The sequence below is a fragment of the Lutra lutra genome, chromosome 14 (genome assembly GCF_902655055.1).
Source record: "Lutra lutra chromosome 14, mLutLut1.2, whole genome shotgun sequence".
NCBI classification, from domain to species: domain Eukaryota; kingdom Metazoa; phylum Chordata; class Mammalia; order Carnivora; family Mustelidae; genus Lutra; species Lutra lutra.
In genome coordinates this window covers 46,811,482-46,838,136 of record NC_062291.1, presented here as the reverse complement: position 1 = coordinate 46,838,136, position 26,655 = coordinate 46,811,482, and the positions used below count along the sequence as shown (strand labels likewise).

Genomic DNA, 26,655 nt, shown 5'->3' with positions numbered 1-26,655 from the left:
CCCTTCCTCACTGCTGGTTTCCTCCTGGCCTTCTTGGGGAGCTCCTCTCTCTGGAGCCCTGGGAGGCCCGCTGTACAACTTCTTCTCCAGAAAGAAAATTCTCCATCCAGAAGGACCAGTCTCCCTTCCAGGGGATCCGGGTCCTTGTGCCACCCAACCGCTGGGATGCAGTGGCCCCTTGTGTAGGAAATGCAGCTCCCACAAGCCGATGTGCTTCATTTTCATCCAGTGGTGGTTACTGTTGGAGGAATTGGGTGGGGGGTCTTGGAGCAGAAGGAGCAGTTACTGGACAGAGCAAAATCCTTTAACTCCACATCTCTTCTGCTCAGAAATCTGAGCCCATCACCCTGCTTTCCACTTACTGAGTCTTGCCAAAGTGACAGGACCCTCTGAGAGTGGCAGTGCCTGGGGACACATATGGCACTGCTACTGAGGAGGGCCCCGAGGGCTACAGTGCACACCTCATGGGAAGGGGGCATGTGGGCAGAAGGACAGTGTGCAAGATTCCTGAGGAGTGCAGGCTCTGTGAGGTCCCAGGCTGTCAGGCAGCCCTGCCCTCAGCGGCCGCCCTATATCCTGGGCAAACTGGTGATAGCTGCTCAGAACTAAGAGAAGAGCAGAGGGGGCAGAAGGGGGACTTTCCTTGGGCACATGAGGTCAGATCCTAGCCCTGTACCTGCCAGGGCTCCAGGGAAAGCCACCTGCCCTCTCTTAGCCTCAGCTTCCTTCTGTGTAACTTAGGGCATAATGCCTAGTGCGGGCATGTTGGGAGGTGAGGGAAAGTATAGATCAGCCCATAGTATATGCTGTTCGTGAGGAGTGTTATTTTGGATGAACTCCGGTGTTACACACCTTGGCCTGGCACAGATTTGTGCACTTCTGGTTCCTTCTGCCTGTTTGCTAGTGGCAGGAAGAGTCTTCTTGCTGTTTTGGCCTCCTCTGGAGCCTGATCTCACCTGCAGCCACACACAGCCCGCTGAATTTTCCCTTCTCTGCCTGTATCTAATAACAATGTGGGTTATGCGTTTACAGTTCTGTCTTGCAAGGAAATACTTCTTTGCAATAAAAAATCCTGGGATGTAAAGTGTAAATGCTACTTCTGTGAGACTGAGGGGCGGCAGCTGTTCTTGGGCTGGCCCTAGCTGGGCTGGCAAAGGGGTTCACAGGAGACAATCTCAAGGGCTCCTTCCTGGCCAATCTCAGAACCCTGTGTCATGGAGGGACAGGTCCTCAGAGGGTATGACAGGGAGCCTGGCACAATCAAATTCAAAGCAGCATTGTGAGATTTGGCTACTGTGTGTGGGAGAAGACACATCACTTAGAGTCAACAAGTCAGCCCTGAGTGGGCCAGTTCCATCTGTCGGGCCAGGCTGCTGCCACGAGCAGGAGGGGTGAGTCGGGATGAGAGGCTGCAGTGTGGGGTGTGCTGGAGTAAAGCAGGTGCTGGCCACGGGGAGTGCTCCCCCAAACTGAAACTGGGCAGTGGCATATGGAAATACAAACCCACTGATGCCAGCTGTTCCTGCTTTCCAAGAAAGCTAGTGATCTGGATTACTAGGGAAATGTGCGGGCTTTACAATGCTAACTCTCATTTTTGGAAAACACCTGAAAGCCTGAAAACCCACATCAACAGACCAGCGTCGGGCCACGGGTCTAGAATCTATGTGCTTCAAAGCAGAGCATTTGCTGACACTGCCCTGATCAATGGAAGCTTCGGGGAGACGGGAAAAAGGAGGAATCAGGACAGCCGGTCCAGTTCTGCTAATATGAAGAATTATACCCAGAGAGTAAATTGAGCTAGGGCAAATCAAGCTTCAGGAAGGGGAGTTAGCCCAGCTGGGACAGGAGGCAGTGGTGGAGGCCTTGGGCTTGCCGCTGAAGACCTGCCTGTTAGCCTGGTGAACTCCCAGAGGGCCAGGCCCACCAGCTGCCCCCTGGTTTTGTTTCAGAAGCCCAGAAGCTCCAGGGGAGCTGCAGCACCTTGTTTGGGGTCTAAGGCCTTCACCTGTCTCAACACTGATAGAGGAAGTGTTTGCTGAACCCCACGTGGGTTGGTTGTAGCCTATCAGGAGGAGGCAGGGAAAAATCATCTGTAGAGTTCCAGAACCACTGCAAAGACAGGAGCTCTCCTTCCCTGGGGGATTCTTCTCTGCAGGGTCACAGACTCATAGGATATGCAGAGCAAGAGGCAGGGGCTCTGAATGGGCTCCGAATGTCAGGAGTGGAGGTGAGAAGCCCCCCCAAGAACCTAAGCCTCCCCTGACACTCTAAGTGCACCCTTGGTGACACTGGGTGAGGATCTGGCCCAGGGGAATCACACGTCTTGGTTTTGACATGTTTGCTTCCTCATAGGAATCCCTAAGCATTCCATTTTGGGGGTGGCCTGCCATGGAAGACAGAGGTACCCTCAGCCCCACCTCACACAGTCTTTTGAATGTTGTCTTTGCAGAAAACTATGAATTGATGGTTACTGGAACAGGCTTTAATAACGCAAAAAAGAAGGATGAAGTTATTTGTAAATTCATCTTCAGTGAAAATAAGTCCTTCAGTAAGTAGCCCCATTGGTGGTGCCTCCAAGTGACAAATTCCCCACCTCAGGCTGCCTTCCCCTCAGCCAGCCAGGCCTTCAGAGCCCTTGCTGACCATGCACTGTGAACATTGTGAGGATAGACCCATGTGGACAAGGGGAAGGAGGGATCTGACCGAGAAGTTGGGAAGTCATCAACCCCAAAACACAAGAGCCTCTTGGAGCAGGGCTTTCACCCTACTGAGAATGGCTCTGGGTGCAGAGTGTGCCCCAGAGCTGCTCTCTCCTCCCTTGGCTCAGCACTCACTTGCCTTGAGTGACAAGGACCCGAATCCATGGAGATTGCTGGTAGAAACAGAGGCAGCCCTGGGGCTCTGAGCGTGGGCCAGGCACACTGGTAGTTTCCCCGGAGGGTACGTCACCTGGGATAGAGAGAGGCTGCCAGCTGCCAGGCCCGGACCCTGGAATCCTGGCACAGGCATATGTCACATGTGTGACCTTCAGCAAATGAGGAATCTATTCTCAGCCTCTCTTTTCTCTACCGTAAAATGAGGCCAATATGGTAGCTGAACTAACTAAGCCATGTTGCCTGTGTAAACCAATGTTTGGGAAACAGGCTCAGGCGTACCTCTGTAGGGTCGAGTGGCTTGAGGAAATACACTGGTGGACAGGCAGATGTGCCCTCAGTGCTGAAGTGGGTATGATTCTCCCCAGAGATCTGGGGGAGGCAGGAAGACTTGCTGCATCCTCCTTTGCCTTCCCAATTAGCCCCCTGATGCCATCATTTGACTTGATTATAATATGTTCAGTCACATCTTCCTCCAGGGCCATCTGGTCAACCCAGAGCTACTTCCGGCCAACGCATCACTGCAGGATGAATGTTTCAGTCCCCTAAGGGAAATGGTGTCTCTAAAGGTCAGGACAGGTCCCCCATTCCTAAGTACCTGCCCCTTCTCCTCCACTCTCTGTGCCTTCCGTTGCTTCTTGTTGTCTCAGAACTTGTCACTCTCTGCATCTACATTTATTTTGTTCTTTGTTAGTTAGTTCTTAGTCTGTCTCCCTCCAGTCCCTCAGATGTAAGACCCTAGGGAGCTGGGACTCAGGCTGCCTTTTCTGTTCAACCAGAGCATTGCACAGGCCTGGTGCACAGTAGGGGCCCAGAGGAAGGCAGAAAGAGAAGCTGGTGTCAGCCAGAGTGTTAGATCTGCTTGCTGGGGACCAGCTGAAAGGGAAAGATGGGTGGGTGGACATGCCATTGACAGTATTCTCTCATGATTTTCATTTAGGTACAAAAGCCACCTCTGTGGAGGAAAACACCGTGATCTGCCCAGGAGTAAAGATAGATAATCCAGATCAGTAAGTGCCCAGGTCAGGGGCCACACATGTACAGTTTCCATCACTGTAAGGTACATAGAATGTGGCATGCCACCTGTGCTGGGGAAAACATGTCTCTCCAAGAAGGCTCAAGGCATTGTCAACACTTGTCCTTGTCGGGGGTCACACAAGACGCTCAGGGATCTGCTGTGGCGGGGTCTCTGCTGAGGAGGGAGGATACTGGAGATGATGACTCCAGGAATGGTATCTCAGCTCCAGGCAGCTGGTGAGAGCTAAGCCAATATATTCTGTAAATGGAGAGGAATCCAATGTCACCAAGCCACTTTCCCTGGGAACTTAGCCCATGGCCACAAGGACATCTGACCTCATGTAAGGCTCCTCATGCCTGGTCAGTCTTCAATGCAGAGGTTAAACTCAAAGTGCTTATGATGAGCCCCTCCCTTTCCCCATGCCGTGTGCTCACTGGTGACCCCACGGTGCAATGAGCAAATCAGAGCAAGGAGCGCCGCTGGCTGTGGTTTGAGCAGCGTGCAGGAGCTTTGCCCACCCAGGCTGCTGATCACTTTCTGCCATTTCTCTGCTTAGGGTGGTCTTCGTTGAAGTCAGCCTAAATAATGGCATCAACTTCATCAGCAGCGGTGCTAACATCACGAGCAAGAACTGCATGAGCGCCAGGGTAAGACTTCAGCCTCCCTCCTGGGCGGTCCAGAACACCTATGCTGAAGGACACACACCTTGGGGGGCAAGAGGGAAGCACAGGGTGCCAAGGGCCTGAGCAGTGGCTCCTGCAGACAGGCAGCTGGGGCATCTTCTCACAGCCAGCTTGGGGCCCTCAGCCATCGGCAAGCTGTCCCCACACTCAGGCTTCTCAGGTGCCCTGAGAGTGGGACCACAGGACTTCCTGCATGCAGCCACCTGTCCCGGCCTTGCAGAAACTCTGCTCTCTGTGAACCAAGTATCATTGGAGGCACATGAAAGGGGACAGTTAGAGCCCTGAGCAGACCCTAGAAATGGTGCTGAGCCTCTGACACCTGCCTACTCCCTTGCCACCTCCCCTGGCCCAGCTGTGGTGGGGGCGGGGGAGCTCAGAGCTCCATCCTGCATTCCAGCCAGGCAGCTGAGAGAGGCTGGGGGGCTGTGGGCTAGGAACCAGAGTCCAGGACCTCTGGGACACTGGGACACTCCAAATCCAGGTCCCGGACACAGGGCATCTGGAGGGTGGGGCCGGGTGTGTTTCCACCATATGGATGCAGCTGCTGGTACAGCTGAGCCCACATACGCCCATCACTGGCCTGAGCCCCAGGCCACTTGGGAACCCCCCTCCCCGGTCATTTGGCAGAGACCATCAGCCTCCCCTCTACGTCCACTGCTTTCTCGTGATCCTCAGCTGTCCCGCTCTGCTAGCGCTCTCTAACCCTACTCTCCTGCAATGGGAGGGGAAGCCACCAGGGCTGTGGGAAGGGCCTGGGGCTCAGCTCAAGGACAGGCACATAAGCAAAGAAGGTTCTGCTCCCAGGTTCCTCCTCCTCAGAGCTCCATGTCTTCTGGATACCTGGCATAGGGCACCATGACATGGGCGACAGAGAGCGTTAGGATGGAGAAGACAGCTGCCTGGGAGAAGGGATAATGGTGCCTAATTGCCACCACTGTACTGTTCAGTCCCAGCCTGGGAGAGTTCCAGCAGTGCTGACAGTCCTCCGACTGGGTCTTCGCTTATGCCCGGACATACGTTCCTGAATCAGCAGACTGACTCACCTATGTGCCCATCAGGAGTCCCACCAACTGACAGTCCGCCCCCTGCAGACACATGTCAGAAAGACCTCAGGAGGAGCCACACCACCCTGGGCTCCGACCCTGCCTTTCCCTTCAGCCACTTTTTCTCCTAGACACAGAACTAGTCTTCTCCCTCCCCTGCCTCTGGGAAAGGAGACCAGTTAGCTTAGGGCAGGGCTGTGCAGCATGTCCGCCAAGGGGTGTAGTGAGGACTGGCTTTGTCCCACCATGGGGATTCTGCTCCCTGGTCAGGGCTCTGGGACAGAGCCTCTGAGCAGGGCCGGTGGTGCACTCTGTGACCCAGAGCTCTTCAGTGGCTCTCTGGGTGCTGTCTCTGTCCTCCAGCCTTCAGTGTTCCCTGGGGTGGGGAAATCTGAGGTCCATAGGAACAGGTGGATGGGGAGGTCTGGTGTGGGTACTAGGGTATGATCCCAGTAAGAGGTCACTCATGCCCACCCCTGTCGCTGACATGTGTGCTTTCTGCAGAATGCGCCAGAACAGATTCCACTTCCCGTTCCAAATGTCCCTCTACTACCAGTCCAGCCTGTCACATCATCACCACCTAGCAAAACATATCTTCCAGATATGAACCCTGTCGTCTTGGCTGGGATCGTCATAGGCCTGGTCTTACTCCCGTTTCTTATCTGGTGCATCTGGCGATATTGCTTCAGAAAGGTAAGTAACATCTCAAACATAGTCCCATTCCTGGGACCATGCCAACAGCATGAGGGACTCAGCCTCTCAGCCTCACCCCCAGATTCTGCCTGTAGCAGCTGCCCATCAGCAACCAGGTCCTCACAGGAACAACCAGAGGCACCGCCTGTCTTCTGCTCCCAGGCAGAGACTCACCCTGTGTCTAAGGGCTGCTGGCCTCATTCATATCTCTGAAGGTGGCCTGTGAGCTATCCTGGCCGCTGGGGAGAAGCAACCTTAGGTCCCAGATGCCAGGGAGGCCTCATAGCAGCCAGGCTTCTGGAGACTCAGACAGACTGAGCACCAGACAAGGCCTCTGGTGCTGAGGGAAGAGGCCGGGCCCTGCAGGAGGCACTGAGGGCCCCAAGGGAGGATCCTGCTGGCTGGGAGGGGTCCTGACCTCTGGGACAACTGAGCCTCAGACACCAACAAGAATCTTTGCCCTCATCCAGGATGTCTGTCCTTCCTTCCTCCTTGCTAAGGGCCAGGGCATGCTGGGCCCCTTGCTGGCCATAGAGGTCCAGGAATGGACCTGACACCAGCCTTGCCCTCAGGAACTTACAGTCCTGTGTCTGGTCTGGATGGGTATCTGGGGGTGGAGGGTAAAATGTCACCTTCATAGGGTGTGGGAAGCAGAGCCTTAGCAAAGGACAAATACTGGCCCTGGGGGGAGGGAGAAGCGCAGACACACTGGCTGCTGGGTTTGAGAGGGCCCCAGCCAGAGCTGGTGAAGGAAGAGGGGATGGCAGATGGTGGGAAAGGACAGAACAAACCTGCAGAACACAAGCAGGTCTCATTGCGGGAGAGGTGGAGCTCCCTCTGCCACTCCCTCCTCTGCCACCAGGGAGCCTAGTCCAGCTGTCTCCCCGTGCACCCTCCAGGGAGCTCCAATCCTCCTTGAATAACCCAGGAGCCTGAGGCTCAGGGCAGTGCAGCTGGTTGACTGGAGACCCATGGGCAGTGGCATGTAGAGTGACACTCCAAAGTCTGTGTTCTGTCCAACTGCTACTTTATAGGGACCCCTCCTGTCTGCATGGTGGAGCCAGCTCCCTCCATGCCGCTCCAGCCTATGTTCATGTCTCTTTAACATTCTAGAAAAAGGAGATACCAGCGGTGCATATAATAGAAAGGGTAAGTCATGATTTTGGTCCTGATGCGGTCTGCATCCTCGATGCCCACACTGAACTTCACACACAAGGGCTCCTGCTGCCTGTGGGATATCTGCACCCCCTGCCACAGCACCTCCCAGCTCCCTGGGCAAAGAGAGCTGGCAGAAAGAAGAGAGTAACTGAGGGACAGGGGAGGCCTCAGAAGGACTTGGGACTCATAACACCCTTCCCATGTATGCAGCTCTGCTGCTCCAGGGCCTTTGCCCCCAAATTAGCAACTTGAGGGAGCCCGTTTCAGCAAGCACCGGGATCCCTATTAAAATAGAGGGACTTTGGGTCAATTTCCAAGGGACTGTTTGAGAGAGTCGGGTGAACTTTGAGAGTAGGAACCTTAGATTTCAAACATCGGTCCTCTGCCCAAACTCTGATGTATGTTGTGCTGCATATCGTTGATCTCCATCCCTGTCCCCTGACAGGGCCAGGAGCTTGGCTAGGGTGGGACACTAGGGACATGAGGAGCTGTGAAGGTTGGAAGGTGTCTTACCTGGCATGGAGCTGGGAGACAGGCCCAACCCAGGTGAGCACAGAGAGCAAGGGTCAGGGGAGCAAGCTTGGATATCCCAGGGTGGGGGCCCAAACCAGGTCCCAGAAGAAGGAGTTATATGGGGACACAGTGTCCTGAAGAGGGTACCGGAGCCTGATGGCTGGTAGGAAGCAGGCCTCACCGCCTGTGGCTGTACTGGGACTGGGTGCAGTGCCACGTGCTGAGAAAGGATCTGCCAGGGTCAGGTGAGTGCAGCCCCATTCCCTGCCAATGCTCCCACCCAGCCAGCTCTCCTGTACACTGCACAACCCCAAGACTGGGCTTCTCCCCCAAGGGCGGGTAAAGCCATTTCTGCAAACAAAAGGAATTTGTTTATTTTCACATGGAGAACACTGTCCTGGTGCAGGGTGCTCCTCATTTGTCCTTGAAAACTCTCTTGTGCTTTTTTTGAGTGGGCAGAGCTTGGACAGGTGCTAGAGGATAGATGTCATGGGTCTACACCGAGGAGCTGCCAGACCCAGGAGCAGACTCTGCTTTCTCTTCCTAGGAGCCAGCGAGGAAATGTATGGAGACATGCCCAACAATGGTGATCCCCTGTGGGTGCCAGGGAGGCGGAATAAGACGGATAGAGGTGAGAGGGGCCTTAGGGAGGGTGCGGTGACCCTGCAGGTGGGGCTGAGGGAGAATGAGGGCAGCCACTTCATGCTTCACAGGCCTGGACCCAGAAACTATGGCTGGGGTGGAAATGAACTTTACTGAAACTGACATTGATCCCTTGGCACTAGAGAAAAAGCAGAGAGCACCCTGATCCCCAGGCCCAGGAGAGAACAGAAAGGGAGGGCTTCTGCCACCACTACCACGCGGGGCCCAGCACTAGGGTCTCCCCCTCGGCGTGGGCCCAGGTTTGCAGAAGCTGGTAGCTGGCTACAGCCTGCCAGTCCTGGGCTCACTCAGAGCTGCTCAGCAGCTCCAGCAATGGCTTGGTGTTCAGCAGCCAGCAGGGGGATGATGAAACACAAGCCCAGTCATAAACAGGCTCCCACTGGTCAGATGTTATGTTAGTCACTGTACAGTACATCATTAGTTTTTGATGCAGTGTTCCATGATTCATTGTTTACATATAACACCCAGTGTCCCATGCAATATGTGCTCTCCTTAATACCCACCACCAGTCTCATGCATCCCCCCACAGCCCTCCCCTCTAAAACCCTCAGTTTGTTTCTCAGAGTCCACAGTCTCCCCCTCCATTTCCCCCCCGCTTCACTTCTCCTTTCCTTCTCCTAATGTCCTCCATGTTATTCCTTATGCTCCACAAATAAGTGAAACCATATGATAATTGACTCTCTCTGCTTGACTTACTTCACTCAGCATAATCTCCTTCAGTCCTGTCCGTGTTGATACAAAAGTTGGGTATTCATCCTTTCTGATGGAGGCATAATTTTCCGTTGTATATGTGGACCACATCTTCTTTATCCATTCATCTGTTGAAGGGCATCCCAGCTCTTTACACAGTTTGGTGACTGTGGCCATTGCTGCTATGAACATTGGGATACATATGGCCATTCTTTTCACTACTTCTGCATCTTTGGGGTAAATAAGGAAATTTTTTACAGGAGAATTCTGAGCAAGGTTTGTTCACTATTAAAAGTATCCAGAAATGCGAGTGGTTGCTGCAAGCCTTGCATCCGTCTGCTCAGCTGAGTGAGGGACTGAGCTAACTCCATTGTTCTGGGGACCCAGTGACATGGAGAGACCAGAGCCTCGTGGAGGACAAGGTCTGCAGGAAATGTTCTCACCCCAGGACGTGCTAGGCCCCCACCCAGTGAGGGAGCCCCCAACCCTGCAGGGGGTTTTGAGGACAGGGATGGGGAGGCCCCAGGCAGCCCAGCATGAGGAAGATATGTTTCAGATTCCAGAGACCCCAAACACACAAGACCACCAGGCCCCTGCCCTAGGTAGATGCTACAGGGCTCCCTCAGTGTGTTCCTGGGGACACAGCCCTCTGGGACCATCTCAAGTCAGAGAGGACTATACCCTCTGGAGGTGACCGCCATGCCTACAGCTTCCCCATGGCCACATCTGCTTTTCAGGGCAAACTGGATACCCTTTGTGACTTTGTTCAAAGCTGCAACCAAGTGCCACTGATATGGTGCCAGCCTAAGAGAAAGGTAAGCAGGGGCACAGGGATGCTCCCCATGGGCCAGCAGGCCTTTGCTCTTTGCCCTTGACCGTTGCACTCAGGGACTGTGGGCCAGAGACTGTGTCCAGGCACCGGCCAGGGAGGATGCTAAGACGTGGAGAGGTGGTGTTCATGAGCCTCACAGGCCGATTTGGGTCTGGCACCTGCATTTTCGTGCACATCCTCTCCAGAATAACAGGAAAGTTCTTATGACCCAGCGCCTCCAAACTTAAGTCAAAGAAGCTGTAAAGGGAGGCCAGCCACAGAGTTCTCCTGGCCCCTCACCATCATCCCTCCCCACCATGCTTCCCCCTGGAGGTCTGCTGGCTGCCCCCATCCACTGAGACTCTCCTGCATGGCTCAGTCTTATGCCAGGACTGGTGGAGGGCATGGCGACACCCCCATGTTGTTGGCAAACACTGACAGCTTTTACCAGGTAGTAGAGTCCCTGCTTGTGTCATTGCCTGTGACAACAGGGAGAAGCCAGCTTGTCACAGGTGTCCTCCATGGAACTGAATATTAGTGACAACTTGTTGTTCTAAGTTCCTCCTGTGGGCCAGCTGCCAGTCTAAGAACGCTGCATATTTTCACTATGTACTCCTGCCAGCAACCCCATGTGCAAGTACTACTAATATGCCCTTCTTTCCAAAGGGGGTGCTAAGGCACAGAGAGGTCTAGTGACTTACCCCAGGTCACAAAGCCTGGGAGTGGCAGCGCTGGACTTGAACCCCAGACCCTGGCTCCACCCCTCTCCCTGCCCTTCCCCCTGTCAGGTCAGGATCCTGATCCCATGATGGTTACCCCACAAATACCTACAAGGCTCAGACCGAGGGCCCACGAAAAGCATGCTCCTGGCTCACCTGGCTCCCAGGTCTCAGACCCTTTGCTCAGACTGGCCCAGGGGCCTGGAGGACATTGAAGTCCCCAGAAGCCCTAGTGAGGACCACATAAGTCACTTCTTTGGATCAGGCAAGCACGGCTCTCCCTCGGTACCAGGTGGGCATTTCGGAGTCCTGGGCAGGCCTGAGGGGCTTGGGACACTGCTGAGGAGACACCCCCGATGCATGCTGACCCCCAGCAGGGCCACCGTCTGGTGTCAGAGGTGCCAGGGCTCCTCTGGGGCTGGGCTCCGGGCTCTGGGTCTGAACAGGGCTCTCAGTCCCAGCCATGCTCACACAGAATTCCCTTCTCCATCTGATTCTCCTGGAGCCTCTTCCCAGAACCGCAGCCCCACGATGGTCACATGAGCACCACACCAACCCTGTGCCCTGAATCCACCCAGCGGTGCCCACTCAGGGCGGAGGGATGGAGCAAGACATGGAGGGAGGCCTGAGACCAGATGGAGAACAAGGAAGGGATACCAGAAAGGGCCATCCTACCCATCCAGGTGAGGGCAGGGTGCTGAACGACCTTCCAGAAGGGTCACATTCCTAAGACCCCAGATGAAGGGTGGCAGAATTCAGACTCATGCATTGTGGGGCACTGCCAGCTGCCCACGGCTCTGCCAGACCCCTGCCATGCCAGCTCTGGCACTGGCCCAGCCCCCTCTGGAGCCAGGAGGGACCCTGTGTGTGTGTGCCGATGGCCAAACACTGTCCGAGAGGTCAGGAAAGCAGCAAAGTCCGACGGAGAGCAAGTTCAGCACCCAGGGCTGTCTGAAGTCAATCCTCTCATCCTGAGCAGACCTGGGAGCCCATTAACTAAGCCCTGTGGGAGGGGCTCCCTCCCCACTCATCTGTCCCCTTCTGACCTTGTCCCTCCAACCATCCTCCTGGAGTCCTGAGTATTGCTGAACCCCCAGGACTGCAGTATGTGCAGGGTTCTGGCACCTTCTCTTTAAGCCTTCAGTGCACTGGTCCCAGGCCCTAGTCAACCAGAAACCAAAGGGTCTGAATGTCACTGGGACCTGCAGTCTCTGCATACCAACACGGCCCCAAGCCCAGACCCCTAGCCCAGGCTGCTTGGGGTCAGAGATGGGCGTGGCCTGGGGCTTCCATGTGGGAAAGCGGATACTGCAGATGTTTGTAAAATGACTACGATCTCCGCACCACCACCCCTACCACCTTTAAATCCCCAGATTTTTTCTGAAAAATTTCCCTTCTAGACTGACTTTCCCTACTGACATATACAAAATGGTACAGCAAGACTCAGTCTAGTTGCTTAATCTTGACCCAAACCCTGGCTCCCCTGTGAGATCAGTGTCTCTTCACTCGTTGCCTTATCCCAGAGCAGTGCACTAGTTCACAGATACTGGTACTGTTAGTTCCGCCAGGAAAATCAGGCCCCCTTACCCTCCCCCACCGCAGGTGCTGCCCATAGTCCTAGAACTGTGTCCCCAGGCGTGTAATCTGTGTGCCCCCCGAGAGGCTCTCTGCACAGCAGCTCCTTTCCAGGGACTGTCCCTGCCATTTACACAGAGCCCACAGACGGATGGATACTGTCCTGAGGGCTCTATACAACCGACTCCTCCATCTCCCACACCTCCATGGGGAGAGAGCTGAGGCCCACACAGTTAAGTCTCCTGCCCAGACTGGCCCTGGCATGAAGCTCTTGGGACAGCACCAGCAGCCCAGCGCCTTGCTGCCGTATGACTGTATCTCTCTTCTGCAATGTGGTCACTTCTCAGCATGTCACAGCTGTGGAAACTGAGCCTCTGAAGTTAGTGATGGACTTGAAGTGACAGGGTTGTGGAGGGCTGTGGCAGGGCAATGAATGACCCCAGGGGAGGCTCACGTCCAAGTTCATGCTCTGACCCTGTACCAGACTATGAGGGCAGTAGGGAAACACGTGGAATGCACTTCTGTCCACAGTGCAGTGTCTTAGATGGGCAAACAGTTGTGAATGTCAACACCCTACTTACCTAATATGCTGCTGACAGACCTTGGGCATGTTTGCCGGAAAAGAGTTTCTCCAGGGAACAAGCAGAGCTGGATACAGATGGGCCTTACAATGCATTCGTGGTCGAGGAGCTCCTGAGCCTTTGACCTTACCTACAGAGGAAGCTGCACCAGGGAGGCGTGTGTGACAAAGCTGGGACATGGCTTTACCCCCCCCCCCCCGGAAGTCTGAACTTGACAGGCAACTATCAAGCCAGTGAACTTGGGGAAGGTCTCACCTGTAACTCTGGGATTGTGATAGCAGCTGGCCCCCCTGTGCTCTGCAACCCTCCCCTCTCCCTGACCCAAAATTCACACAATCTCTCTCTCTCTCTCTCTCTCTCTCACACACACACACACACACACACAGATGCATGCCCAAGCACGTGCAAGGACATGTGCACACATGTACATATTCCTCATGAAGTAGCAGGAAATGCAATAATGGAGCCAATGCTTTAAAGCACCGGAGGTTAGGGCTAGCAAGCGACTGTTTGCCGGTAGATTCAAGGATAGTCCTTCACCTGTGCAGACCTGAGCTGATGGAAGAAGTGATGGGTCACTGGCTTAGATCATCAAATGGTAAGAAGGCAGAGAGGAAGGAGAGCCCCCTCAATGCCCAAACTCCTCCACTCACCCCTTGACACTTGCACCACAGATTCAGGGTCTCTGTGTCCCTCCAGGGTTCCCCAACACATGGGGCCCCTCATTCCTCCCAGCTGCCTGTGGGCAGATCCAGCCCGCAGCTCCCAGGGATAGACTCAGGCATGGGGGAGAGGGTGGACCTCAGCACAGGTGCCCCACAGTCATCTCTTAACAAAATCAGAGGGATCCTCCAGCAGTTGCTAGGTCTAGAATAATCTGTTCACATTCTGGCGTAAATAAGCAGAAATAAAAGAGGTAGAAATAAAGATAAGATACAAGATTCCAATCTATTCTCAATAGCAGCACTCCCATGCATCTGGGTAGCATGAGTGTATTGAACTATAACGAAACCACAGAGCTTTACTCATCGCTAGAAAGAAGATTTGAGAATGTGAAAACCTAGACCCCCTGCTTTTCCTAGAGGAACTCATGGGCTTAGTTCTCCTTTAGTGGAATTGTAATGAACATGTTTAGGAAAAACTGATTTTAAGTTTACACACACACACACACACACACACACACACACAAAAGAACAGTTAAGAATAGTTTAGGAGTTTTTGATGTGATATCCTGGGGCAGGGATGGAGCTAGGGGGTTGCTTGGAGGAGAGGATCCTATGTGGTCTGAACTAGAGGAGTGCAGAACAAGGTGGAATGGACACAGTCAAGTGGGCCTAAACACGGAGCCTGAGGACCTGGATGGTCCATGGGTGCATAAGAAGGTGAGAATGAACAGGTGACTGGAGACACAGGTGGCTCAGGACAGGGTCTGGGCCGAGTAGACCCTAAGGCTGGGCCTGATGCCCTGGAGGCTGGGGAGAAGGAGGCAGGTGAGTCGAGCAGGGATAATATGGGGAGCCAGCTGGAGGGCGGCCGCAGAGCGCACGCCTGGGCTGTGGGTCTGGAAGTGAGAATGGCCAGCTAGGGAGTAGAGATCTTAAAAGGGATTGCTGATAAAGGATCAAAGAACTTGCTATCTGCATAGAGTTCAAGATTCTATTCAGAGTGGTTACCGTGGATGGTTAGAAAACAAGCAACTTCTGTTTCCTTGTGCATGTTTGTCTGTATTGTCTGGATCCTCTACAACGGGCAAGTGTTACCTTTTACAATCAGGAAAAGCAAAAATACTTACCTGTAAAAGATAAAATATTAACCTAATGGACCCTAAGGTGATGTTGCATAGAATGTGGCCTACAAAGTGACAGTTTAAAATGTACGTGAGTCTTGCTGTCCCACTAGCAAAAGTCACTACAAGGAATTCTTGCCCATCTCTGGGCTCGTCTCCACTCTGCACAGAAGGGTGCAGGTCCCCAAGTGTGTGTTTCCCAAAAGTTCAATTGGCTCAACATCTTGTGGGTGTGAAAAAGAATAAGGTCTGGCTCCAGGTGTCCCAGGTTCATTGAGAACACACTTAGAAACCCAAGGGGTCTCAGAGGTTTTAGGTATGTTGTTTTTCTAATGTAGCTACATTAGGAGGGAAAGCCAAGGTCATTCTCAAGGGTTGGAAGGGGTTTTTATTAAAGATTTTATTTATTTATTTGATAGAGAGAGATTACAAGTAGGCAGAGAGGCAGGCAGAGAGAGAGGGGGAAGCCCCAGAGAGAGGCAGGCAGAGAGAGAGGGGGAAGCTGAGCAGAGAGTCCAATGCGGGGCTCCATCCCAGGACCCTGGGATCATGACCTGAGCCAAAGGCAGAGGCTTTAACCCACTGAGCCACCCAGGCGCCCCTGGAAGGATTTTTAAAACTAGGGTGATGATGATGACAGTCCCAATAAGAGAAAGCAGCTGTCCAGGCCCTCTGTCACTCACAGGTACTCAAGATAACACTTCAAATGAATGAATGACAGGTCCACAGAAGTCCCAAGTCTGCCTCACTGCACTTGAGGACTGAAGGGTCTTTCTGGAGACCAAGAGGCTCCCACAGATCCAGCAGAGGGATCAGTGGGGATCTGGGCAACAGGAATAGCATGGGCTTAAGTAGAGAAGGTGCTCGGCAGGCCCCAGCAGCCGGAGAAACCCCAGTGTTCTGCTCCAGTGCCGTCTCAGCGACCGTCTCTCTCTCCTCTTCCCTGCAGGGCCGGTGCTTCAACTTCACCCTAGTGAAGCCCCTCTGCAGGCAGTTGCCCTGCAGCGGGAAGGTCTGCCTTCCGTCCAGCCAGGCATGCTTCCCCATCAACACCTGCTACTCACGGTGCCAGCACCCCCTCCCCACGTGCTCCCGGCTCCCCTCCCGGATGCTGCCGCTGATCTCTCCCCCTACCCGGGCAGTCTGCGGAACCACTTTGTCACTCCCGCCCCCTTAGCCCAGCCTCTAATGCACCAAAACCCCCAGATTATTAAGAGCCCTTGTGCACTGAATTAGACATATGTATTGAGTCTTGGTTTGCAGTCAAAGGAGTTGGAATCTATTGCTGATCAGCAAGAGAGTTTGTTACCGGGAGAACATCGCTGCACTGTGTGAGACGTGTCTATACCGCTCCTGCCAGGACAGAGCGCCCTGGTGTCTGCTGGATGCAGACATGGATGCCTCCCACCTCCCACAGCCAGCTCTTCATCGGTCACCAAGGGCTGCAACGCCTGGGGTCCTGGGCAAATTCTGGTCCTTGAAAAAAATGCCCCAGTGTCTCTGAAATATGAATGCAATGCTGTGCTTTGTTCCCTAACTTTGTGCAGGGGGAAAACTTGAGTCTCTCCCCTCCTTCACTCCACAGTCCTCGTTTTCAGAGTTTGGCTACCCCCGCTTCTGAATGTGTCCTAGAAAGAGGCAAACCCCTACAGCTCACCAGCCGCCAGGGCGACTTCTCTTTTCCAGATACCCCAGATAGTCCCTAAGCCCAGAAGAACGTTAGAGGACTCTCTCCATTTCCCTAGAGAATGTACAACCTCCCCTACTGGCCGTGAGCCCTCAACAGGACCATACCCAGTCATCTCCAACCCAAACTGATAGGAAATGAAAGTCCTCTCTGCCTCCACCCTCATATCCTTCAATGTCATAATTACACTTTTCGGTGGAATTTCTGTAAGACTAGTGTAGGTAAAAAAATGTCAGGTTTGGGTTTTTAATCTGTATGGATTAAAGTGGCTGGATAGCCATGACCCTAATTTTAAAAAAATAAATAAATAAGTAAAAGTCTTACCTGGCGTGGCTTGTGTATAAGTATGTGGTGAGTGTTTGCAGTGTAACTCTCCAAAGCATTTATATCTGGAGCTGCTCTTTCTCAAGGACCCCTTCCTGACCTCCCCATCCTGTCATGGCTTGGGCCACAGATCCGTGTCCTGCCACCAGCCAGGACGGGAACAGTGACAGAGAACATCTCCCACCCCATTGTGGGCCCTTGGCACGTCCCCCAGCCCATCCATCTCACAAGCTGGTTTTGTTGCTGTTGTTGTTTTTGTTGTTGTTGTTGTTTTATTTGATAGAGAGAGAGATCACAAGTAGGCAGAGAGGCAGGCAGAGAGAGGGGGGAAGCAGGCTTCCCAATGAGCAGAGAGCCCGATGTGGTGCTCGACCCCAGGACCCTGAGATTATGACCTGGGCTGAGCCACCCAGGTGCCTCTCACAAGCTGTTTCTAAGAGAGCTTTTCCTAGCACAAAATGCCAGGTGCACCGTGTCTCAGAGAAATAAGCCAATTCAAAATGGAGGAAGTAGAGGAGGAGGCTTAACCCTGCGGCTTGGACTCATAGTTTCACTGGACCGCGCTCTGGGCCCCATTCCAGAACAACTATATAGGTGCGTGAAAGAGAACAAGCAACTGCTCCAGGCCCCACTTCCCGAGGTCCTTCATGGAATGGGAGGCCCTAGTCAATGCTTGGGTTCGCTCTGGGGTTACAAGAGTGAAAACAACAGGTGGTGTAAACACAGAGTGTGGTGAGGTGGCCCCGCCCTTGTGCAGCCCCATGGGGAAGGCTCTGGATAGGTAGGTCACAGATGCCTGTGCAGCGTGGGATGGGACCACTGGCTCTGGACCACCTTCACAGAGCAGCTGGTGTCCACGGGCCAAGCACGAATGAGCCAAGAGCTACCACATCCAGCTCTGAAAAGGTGGCTCGACTCTCAGTCTTCTGAGAATCGGGGAAAACATGCTTATTGTATTTGTGATACCAAGAAAAATGTGTGAAACATTTTTTTACTGGACAGAATGGGAGTTAAAACAACATGAATGTGTACAGAGAGATTTCATCTCTTCCCAAAAAGTCTTTTGTCTATAACTGGTGAAAGCATGATCCCGGCCTGAGAGGTCCAAGGACACTTTTCTAACTGGCTCTGGGCTCCAACGTTGTAGCTACATTGAACCCTAGGATGGTACTTGGCCCTCTCCGAGCCTCCATGACCCTATCTGGAGAAAGGTCTGGTCCTGACCGACATCAACATGCCTGTTCGTTAGCAGGCGCTGGGAGCTGTCTTACTTTTAGCCAATACAAACCTGGGCTCATTGCTCCTTCCTCATCCCTGAGCTGAGGAAGGAAGTAGGCACAGACATCTGAGAGAAACATAGGCCTGCCCCCACCACCCCCCACCCCAGCCCCGCAGCCATGGACCCTGGCCTTGCTTCTGGTGGGGACAGTATCAGGAGGCATCAGGAAAAGGGAGTTTCTTTGGAGACCCCTTCCCGGACCCATGCTCCTGCCCTGCCGTCCCGGGATCTAGCTCAGCAGATCTTCCGGCTTGTCATCAACCTGGGGCTCCTAGCTTTTGTGAAGGAGAAAGGGGCATAGCCCACTACTGAGAGCTGACTTGCAGATCACCTGTCTCCACCTCCTGCCTGAGGTTTTTGGGCAGGGCAGGACATTTTTAGAAAATGTCTGACATCTGAGCTGTCCTGAGCTGAAACATGTGCAAGGGGGAATATACTGGGCAATGCTTACTCCTTCCCTCAGACATTTTCTGAGTACCTCTCGGTGTCACTTGGAGTTGCCCCTATAGACGCAGAGTGGACCTGGGCCAAAGCTTGTGCTTCTGGAATCTGGGAGCTTCCCTCAGATCCCACCTGGCTCAGCCACAGGCCTCCTTCACGAGTGTGCAAGCCACAGTGCACTCACACACATCTCCATGTTGGAACTCCTCCCCTGTCACAGTCGGTGCACCGGGACCCCCCAGAGTGGGCCCGGGGTGTTGAGGCGGCCAGTGGGGCAGAAGGAAACACTATTTCTCAATCACCACCCAGTGCTTCTTGCTATGCTGTTCTCAGCAATCTGCTCAGGCACTAAATTAGTCTACAGAAACATCCATCAGCTCCCCTCGCTCTCCCTGTTTCCCATTCCACACCCCAAGCAGGTGGCCAGGCCCTTGGTACCATCTGGCCATTTGCAGCAGGAAACAAGTGGTCTGAGCTCCATCTGTCTTCTACCTTGTGTCAAGAGGGCCCAGGGACCTAGCCTCCCCAGAGCCACCAGGACACAAGGCCTGCGCAGGCCTGGCACTGGGTGGTTTGGGAACAGCCATGTAGGCCTCCTGCAGACAGGACTTTGGTCCAACCCTGGAGGAGGAGGAGCCCTGGGGAGCATATGAAATCTACATTCTTCAATATAAAGAATTCTACTGTGAAGTCGTGAATCTCTCAGATGAGTCGCAAAGCTCAAAAATTTCACAGACCATTTCAGAATGTGACCCCAGCTTGCTCACAATTTCCATGGGAAGGTCGGCGACATCCTGCCATAAGGAGTCCCCCTGCAGGAGAGCACAGCCTGACCGCACAGCGGGCTGCAGCAGGACAGAATTACATTGGCTACAGGTCCGGACCTGTGGTCAGAGAGGCCACCAGTCCAGGAGAGACCAGACACTGGAAAGCCCATGGGGGAAGGGCCTCTTTCAGGCCCTCCTGCAAACATGGCCGCCTCTGGGCCTTGTGGTCTCTGAGTTCTGTCCATCCCGCTCTCTCTGCCTCCCTGTGCCCTCAGCTGCCCAGTGGCCCACAGTCTCCAGTTGCCGGCCCCTGCTCAAGTTGAACGGCTGCTCCCCAGTGCTGTGCCATGGGGGAAGGACGTCCCTGTGGGCACACGGCTGCTGTCAGGCCCAGCACAGGGTGTGGGAGCAGGTCGAGGGTGTGACCATGGGCTGAGCAGTTGCCTCCAACATCCTCTGCCACACACTGGGGAGCCTGATCCACCTGTCTCTCAGTGAGTGGCCCCTCATCACCCGCCATCCTTCGCTCCTGCTCCTTTCTCTCACTGTCTTTGGCTTCCTGATGCCCCAAGAAGCTGAGCCATGTGAGCAAGTAGGAGCCTCTCAGGGTCCACTCTCACCTGCCCCTGGCACCTGCCCTTTCTCTCGGGGTCCCACATCCACCTGCTGCCTCCGACCTACAGACCCAGTCTGTGCCAGCTGGGGGAGGGGGCTGGGCTTGGACAGTGGTGGGAGACAGAGAAGGCTGGCCCCTCGTGTGCAGTCTGGGCTCAGTTAACAGCAGAAGGACGTGCAGTGTCTGTCCATCTAGGGGTACCGTGTTTACATGGGCTGCCGGAACAAAGTACCGGAGACTCAGTGGCTTAAAGAGCAGAAATTTATTTTCTTACAATTTTGGAGGTTAAAAGTCCAAGATCAAGGTGTCTGCAGGTTTCATGCTTGCTGAGGCCTCTCTACTTGGTTTGTAAATGGCCTGCTATTCCTACGCCTTCACAGGCCTCTGCTCTGTGTGTCCTCATCTCCCGCTTAAGGACAACGGTCATCTGAGAACAGGGCCAACCCTAGTGACCTCACCTAATTTTGTTATCACCAAGGGCTCCTGAATGGCTCAGTTGGTTAAGCCACTGCCTTCAGCTCAAGTCATGATCCCAGGGTCCTGGGATTGAGCCCCGCATCAGGCTCTCTGCTCCATGGGGAGCCTGCTTCCTCTTCCCTCTCTCTACCTGCCTCTCTGCCTACTTGTGACCTCTGTCTGTCAAATAAATTTTAAAAAAAATTAAAGACCCCCATCTCCAAATAGTCACATTCCGAGGTACTGAGGGGATTAGGGCATCCACAGATTAACCTGGAGGGGACACAGTTCAGCCCGTAACAGCCATTTATCAACTGATATTGTCAGGAGTCCCCTTCCAAGTGGTGGGCTCTGGGGGACCTGGGGGATCCTGTGAAAAGACTCCATGGTTAAGGACCATCTGGGTGACCACAGGCAGGCCACTGTCTCCTCTTTAGAGACGACAGCTACGTGGAGATGGAGCATGAAGAGTGCACAGCACCCCATCCTCACACACGCAGTGAGGGCTCCCAAGTGGCAGCTCCTGGGAATCTGAGACAATGCTGGGTCAGGACCTAGTTGCTCAGGTCAGATGGCAAGATCGGGAAGGGACCGTGGGGACTCATCTTCTCTTCTGACAAGTGAGGAGCTGAAGAAAAGCATGTTGGTGACTCGACATTCAGGGGGGCCACTGCCTTATGTTCATGACCCTTGCGGAAATTCTGGGGCTCCAACGACATGCAGAATGCCAAGGGTTTCAGCTCATGAGCCCAAAGGTGAGATGGGATTCTCAAATCCAAAAATGGATTTCTTGTAACCAGAAATCCTGACCCTTCATTTTTTTCTTTCCCGCTACCCATGGGTGGGGGACATCCCTGGGAAGCACACTCTGGTTCAGCAAGCAGATGGCTGGTGGTGAGAGGAGCTGCCTCCCAGACAGGAGGCCATAAAGGGGAAGAAGCTTAGGGGCTTCTTCCTTTCAGGGAGCTGGGGCCAGGAGCCCACTCCGAGATGGGTTTGGGGTTCAATCAGCACAAGTCCCCTGGGGTCCCAGAGGAGGGAAGGCACAGGAGGCAATGGGCATCTCCTGCAGTGCCCCCCACCCCAGAGGCTGTCCTAACTTGTGGCCTCAAGCATTAGGTACCCAGTTGCCTCATTGAGAATGGGCATGAGAATGACGGGAGGCCAGGATGATGTGGTGGATTGTTCCAGAAGATGGCGCTCAAAGCTTACACTCCTTTACTAGCCTAGCTTAAAAATCTATCTTAAACCGTCAGCTCTCAGCAGAACCATGGAACAAACATGGAGACGTTTGCATCACCACTTAGTTAATTGCATGTCCGTTAAGTGTTGCTTTCTGCCACACCATCATTGATGACACTATTTTTCTTTTTTCTGGAGACTGCAGATATTTCTTTAAAACTTGGAGAAACAGGAGAGTACTTGGCAGGGGATGGGGGGGGCCTACAGTGCCCTAAACCCTCAACAAGTACTTTTCCAACCCACAGGCCTCCCATGCCACCTCCTGTTCTAAGCAGACTCGCAGCTGGGGCAACCAGGTCCGTGCCAGTGACCTGCTTCAGCCCCCGTTCCAGAGCCCAGTGGGCCCCAGAGGATGGGCCTTGCTCACAGTCAAGGACTCAGGGAAGAGCCCTGCCACTCTGCTGTGCCACTCTCTGCCCTCTCCCTCCAACCATCCCTCTCCTTCCTTTGAACTATAGACCTTGTATTCAGCTAACACGGCCATGCAGCCCCATGCCCACTGTTATCCCAGCAAACCTCGACATCCATGGGATGTCACACACAACGCCATGACCTCTTAACCTTGACCTCTCGGCCTCCACCTGTTTGCCCTACAGGCCACCTGCCTACCCCTGACCACACCCTAAACCTCGTAAGCCACCAACCGCACAATTGAGACATCTCCCTCTTGCCAACATCGTGTACATGTCCAGTTTATTGACTTATTGTTCCCACCCCATTGTTTTTTAACCCATCAGGACCTCCCACCCAGAGTCATCCCCACTTTTTTTCCAGCACAGGCCCCAGGGCCCAACACCCAGGTAAACCTCCCTCCAATACGCTGCTCTTCCCTGGCCTCATTTCTTTGTGTCACATGCCCAGGGTAAAACCTCTGAGTCAAGTGGATGAAACCAACTGTTTGCCTCTCCTGTGCCTGTCCTGGGCTGAGGAACACACTCCGGGGGGAAACCCATACCTCTGCCAGGCTCGTGCCCTCAGAAGCTAGTGCCCATCCATCTCCCCTGAAGCCTCAATGCTGAGAACAACTTTTAACACAAATTCCAGTTAAAAAAAAATAAGGAAAGCTATGTTCTAATTGCCAGAGATGTAAGAAGAAGAGGAGGAGGAGGAAGAAGGAGAAACTTGAACTTAAATGAATTCACAACAGTGAATAGCTCGTAGACTTTGAACACGTGACTTATGTTAAGTCTTGAACACAAGACTTACATCAGGGGCACCTGGGTGGCTCAGCCGGTTAAGCAGCTGCCTTCAGCTCAGGTCGTGTTCCCAGGGTCCTGGGGTCAAGCCCCACATCGGGCTCCCTGCTCAGCAGATGGTCTGCTTCTGCCTCTCCCTCTCCCTCTGCCTGCTCCTCTGCCTCCTCGTACTGTCTCTTTGTCAAATAAATACATAAATCTTAAAAATAAATAAACAGATAAATAAAAAGACATGTCCTGGCCAGAGGAGCTGAGAGGTGAAGTCTCAGTGCTCAGGCACACAGAGAGCTGGGTCTGCTCCATTTTATGTCAGAGCTGCAGAGGGCAGTGCTCCCCATAAAACAGGACACAAACCCTCATCTCCAGCCCAAGCCATGACACAGAGGAGGACCACGTGTCCCAAGTTCCTGTGGGAAATGAGGGTCCCAAGTCAGCAGCGTGGTGTGCATGCTGTGGGAAACCTGAGCTGAGAAGATAGCATTGGAGTCTATCCCGACCTAACAGAATCTCCCAGGTTCCAGCAAAACCAAACATGGCCCTGTCCCGCTGCGGTGCCTCCCCCATCCGGGCTACTGGGAGCGGGGGCGTCTCATGGAAAACATTTCCTGCTGAAGATGAGCTCAAGGGAGAAGAAAAATCCTAGGTATCTAGCCAAGGAGAGCCAGCAGATAAAAGAAACAAAGAGACTCAGGGCCCAGAATGTAGAGATAATAGAGCAACCTAAAAGGGAAATAAAAAAAGAGTGTGTGAAATGTTCAAACAAAATAAAGAAATAAAAACTAGAAGACAAGAACTACTAATTATGAAAATGGCAGAGCTTAAAGAAGATCAAAGTTTTAAAATGGCATTAAATTAGAAATTTAATATGATTCAACATAATTGAAGAGAAAAAATGGACTCAATCGAGAGACACATGTGCAGATGCTGTCCCTGTTGACTGAGATGGAAGCCAGAAGGGAGAAATTAATAAACGAGGAAAGAATGAGGAGCTACAGCCATGGCAGCCCATTCTTTCATCCCCAGTGGTTAAAGGATAAAACAAAGGCTCTGGAGCTCAAACACACAAAGGAACAAAGCCATGTCTGCTGACTCACCAGGCCAGAGAGCAAACACCAGGAGAGAAACCCACTGAGTGCTCTGCTAAGAGAGTCAGCAGACTCTCTAGAAGGTTCTGGAAGGACTGGTGGGGCTGATCAAAGATGGAGAACTAGCACTCTGGATGGAACAGAATGTGTTCCTAGGTCTGTACACAGCTGCTTAAAACACGCCCCATGTTCCTGGACCAAGGGGGTCTTCACTCAGGCCTGACCCGTCAGGGTGACTCCAAGTCTGGGATCAATACTCAAGAGGGATACCTGCCATAGGTTAATTTTCACCACAATAATAATTTCAAACCACCTGCCTCTGACCTCACTACTTCACCCCACACTCAGCACCCGTAATCATCTCCAGACAAATACCACCTCAGAGCAGTGGAAAGAAAGCCCTCTCTTTCCTGACATACCCCCATTCCCTGCCCATTTCCCTCAAATTTCACAACAGAGGGTTGGGGTTGGGCTTTGGGTTTTCCTTCCTGACTAATGCCAGAGTCTCTGCTCATACCCTGGCTCCTATTCCCTATCTGCTCTTATGGAACTGGTGCCCCTGTTCTGTCCCCTCTCCTGCATCTTCATCCTTCTCTGCACTCCAAGAGCATTAAACATGTTCAATCCCCCTCCTTCCTTAAAAACACCTTCCTCGGCCCCACACGCCCTTCCAGAGAAAGCCACCCTCTGCTTGTGTTGTCTTCATTCCGAGTCTGTTGCTCCCACGTCATCCATGTCTACACGGTACCCTCCCACGCCCACACTCAGCTGAGTGGGAGCACGGCAGCTCCTGTCACCCTTGGGCCATGAGTGAAATATGGGGCAGAGGATCTTGGCACCCCAAGATCATAACATTACTCAAGAGAAGTCCAGCTCAGCCTAGCTAGGAGCACCCACAGTGCACTGGGGCAGCTTTGGCCAGCCTTGTGCCTGGGTGTGGTCTTCACAGTGTCTGCCCGGGCTGTGGGAAGGACAGGCTATGGTGATTTCGCCCATGGGGAGCCCTCCCAGAGAACTCAGACAGGCACCCCAGGGAGGGGCCCTCTGTCCATTCTCTGACCCCCGGGCCTGGGGCTCACTCAGCAGGGCCAAGGGAGCTGCCCACATCTACCCAGGAGTGAGGAAAGGCCATTCAGGAGGGGGAAGCAGGCACAAGGGCAGAATGTGGGTACAAGTAGGCAGGTGAGAGGCTCCAGAGTTGGCATGAGGACAGAGGCCCACGGCATGTGGGACCCAGTGGGCGATCCAGGGAAGGGGCTGCTGAGCCCAGAGACCCTACAGGAGCAGATGGGGTCTCTGGACTTTCATCTCTGGGGTGGGAGTTGCCCAAATCCTTGATTCCAAGTCCTTGGAATCAAATCTTCAGAATCAAATCCTTGATTCCAAAGGATAGGCAAGGCTCAGAACCACTGATGAGGAAGGGGAAGAACAGAGGGTCCAGTAAGGAGTCCTGGGGGTCAGTTAGGGTGATAATCATGAGACTAAAAAGGCTGGCAAAGGGTGCAGGATATCCCAGAAGGGAAGCAAGAGATGGGCTGGGGAAAGAAGGTGAGGTTCTGGCTGTTGGAGCAGTCTGCACAGAGCCTGAGGAGAGAGCACAAATGCTGTTGGGGCTTGGTCTCATCCGGTGACCTGTCTGGGTCACTGTGCACTGCAGACCCTCAGAGAGCCAGGTCACGTCTGCACCAATCACTGTGGCCTGTCCTGGTCTCAGTGCCTGGCATGGCTCTCCGGGCTGTGCTCAGGGCCTACCACGCCAGCCCTATCTAAGGTCATCCTCATAACTAGACTTTGACCACAGCCTCCCAGAGGGTACCTACTACCCAGACACGCCCAGGCCATGGTGCGGACACCCCCTAACAGGCACATGGGTGTGGGCAGCTGAAGTCCCGAGAAGGCCCACCAGGGAGGGCACCTCCCTTATGACCAAAGGACTCCCAAGAAGAATGGGAAGTCTGGGTCCCCAAAGGTGGGGGTAGACCTTTCTCAGTCCGTGTGACCAGAGGCAGGCTGAATACTTCCTCTTCAGATGGCATCCCACAATTCTCTCTAGTAGTTATCCCTAGTCCTCCAGCCACTCTGGATGGTGCCTGCCCCCCCTCTGCAGACCAGCCCAGCTCTGTCCCCACCCACCCCAGCCGGTACTTCCAGAAAGAACAGCCTGGAGACACTGTGTGTGTGTAAAGCAAAGAGTACTAGACTCCGGGTCAGGAAACCAGACGACTTTGTATCAAGGGACAACCCTTATCTGTTACTCTGAAAGGTTTCCCTGAATACAAAACAATCACACCAGCATGGAGCTAGCTTTCACTCAGAAGGCAGGGCATCCTCGAATCCCCAGTCTCTCCCGACAGAGGCGCCTCAGGGTGGTCCCTGAGGCACTGGTGTTTCCCCTGAAGGGCAGGTTAAGAGTTGGATGGAGAAAGTCTGCTGCGGAACATTCTAGTCAGGGGACCCAGGGAGAGTTAAAAAAAAAAAAAAAATTTCTTCCAGAGAGGAAAAAATTAACCTCTTCCCAGTGGCCCTGTCTGCCTCCCTCGACTGGCAGCTGAGGCGTCCTGCAGGACCCCACCCAGGGCAGGCGCGGAGTGGAGCCCAGAGAACTGGTGGGTGACGACTCTGCTTCTCCAGAGCAGTGGGACTCGTGCAGATGATCTGAGCGCTGGAGCCTGTTTCTTCCTGCAGGACAGGAACTTACACTTGCCGCTCAGGGCTGAAGCAAAGAATAAAGGGAACAGATGGGTCACAGGGATTAA

General features: G+C 53.6%; 1 protein-coding gene across 1 annotated transcript in view; it reads left to right on the top strand.

Moving 5' to 3' along the window:
- Positions 1 to 16,650, top strand: part of ANTXRL (ANTXR like) — a 57,141-nt gene extending 40,491 nt beyond the window's left edge. Inside the window, exons 10-17 of the mRNA XM_047702547.1 lie at positions 2,450 to 2,548; positions 3,814 to 3,883; positions 4,448 to 4,538; positions 6,122 to 6,310; positions 7,424 to 7,459; positions 8,529 to 8,612; positions 10,072 to 10,149; positions 15,756 to 16,650. Of these exons, the coding sequence (XP_047558503.1) occupies positions 2,450 to 2,548; positions 3,814 to 3,883; positions 4,448 to 4,538; positions 6,122 to 6,310; positions 7,424 to 7,459; positions 8,529 to 8,612; positions 10,072 to 10,149; positions 15,756 to 15,983 (875 nt within the window). The 3' untranslated portion in view covers positions 15,984 to 16,650. The remainder of the gene's footprint in view (positions 1 to 2,449; positions 2,549 to 3,813; positions 3,884 to 4,447; positions 4,539 to 6,121; positions 6,311 to 7,423; positions 7,460 to 8,528; positions 8,613 to 10,071; positions 10,150 to 15,755) is intronic.
- Positions 16,651 to 26,655: the final 10,005 nt, after the last annotated feature.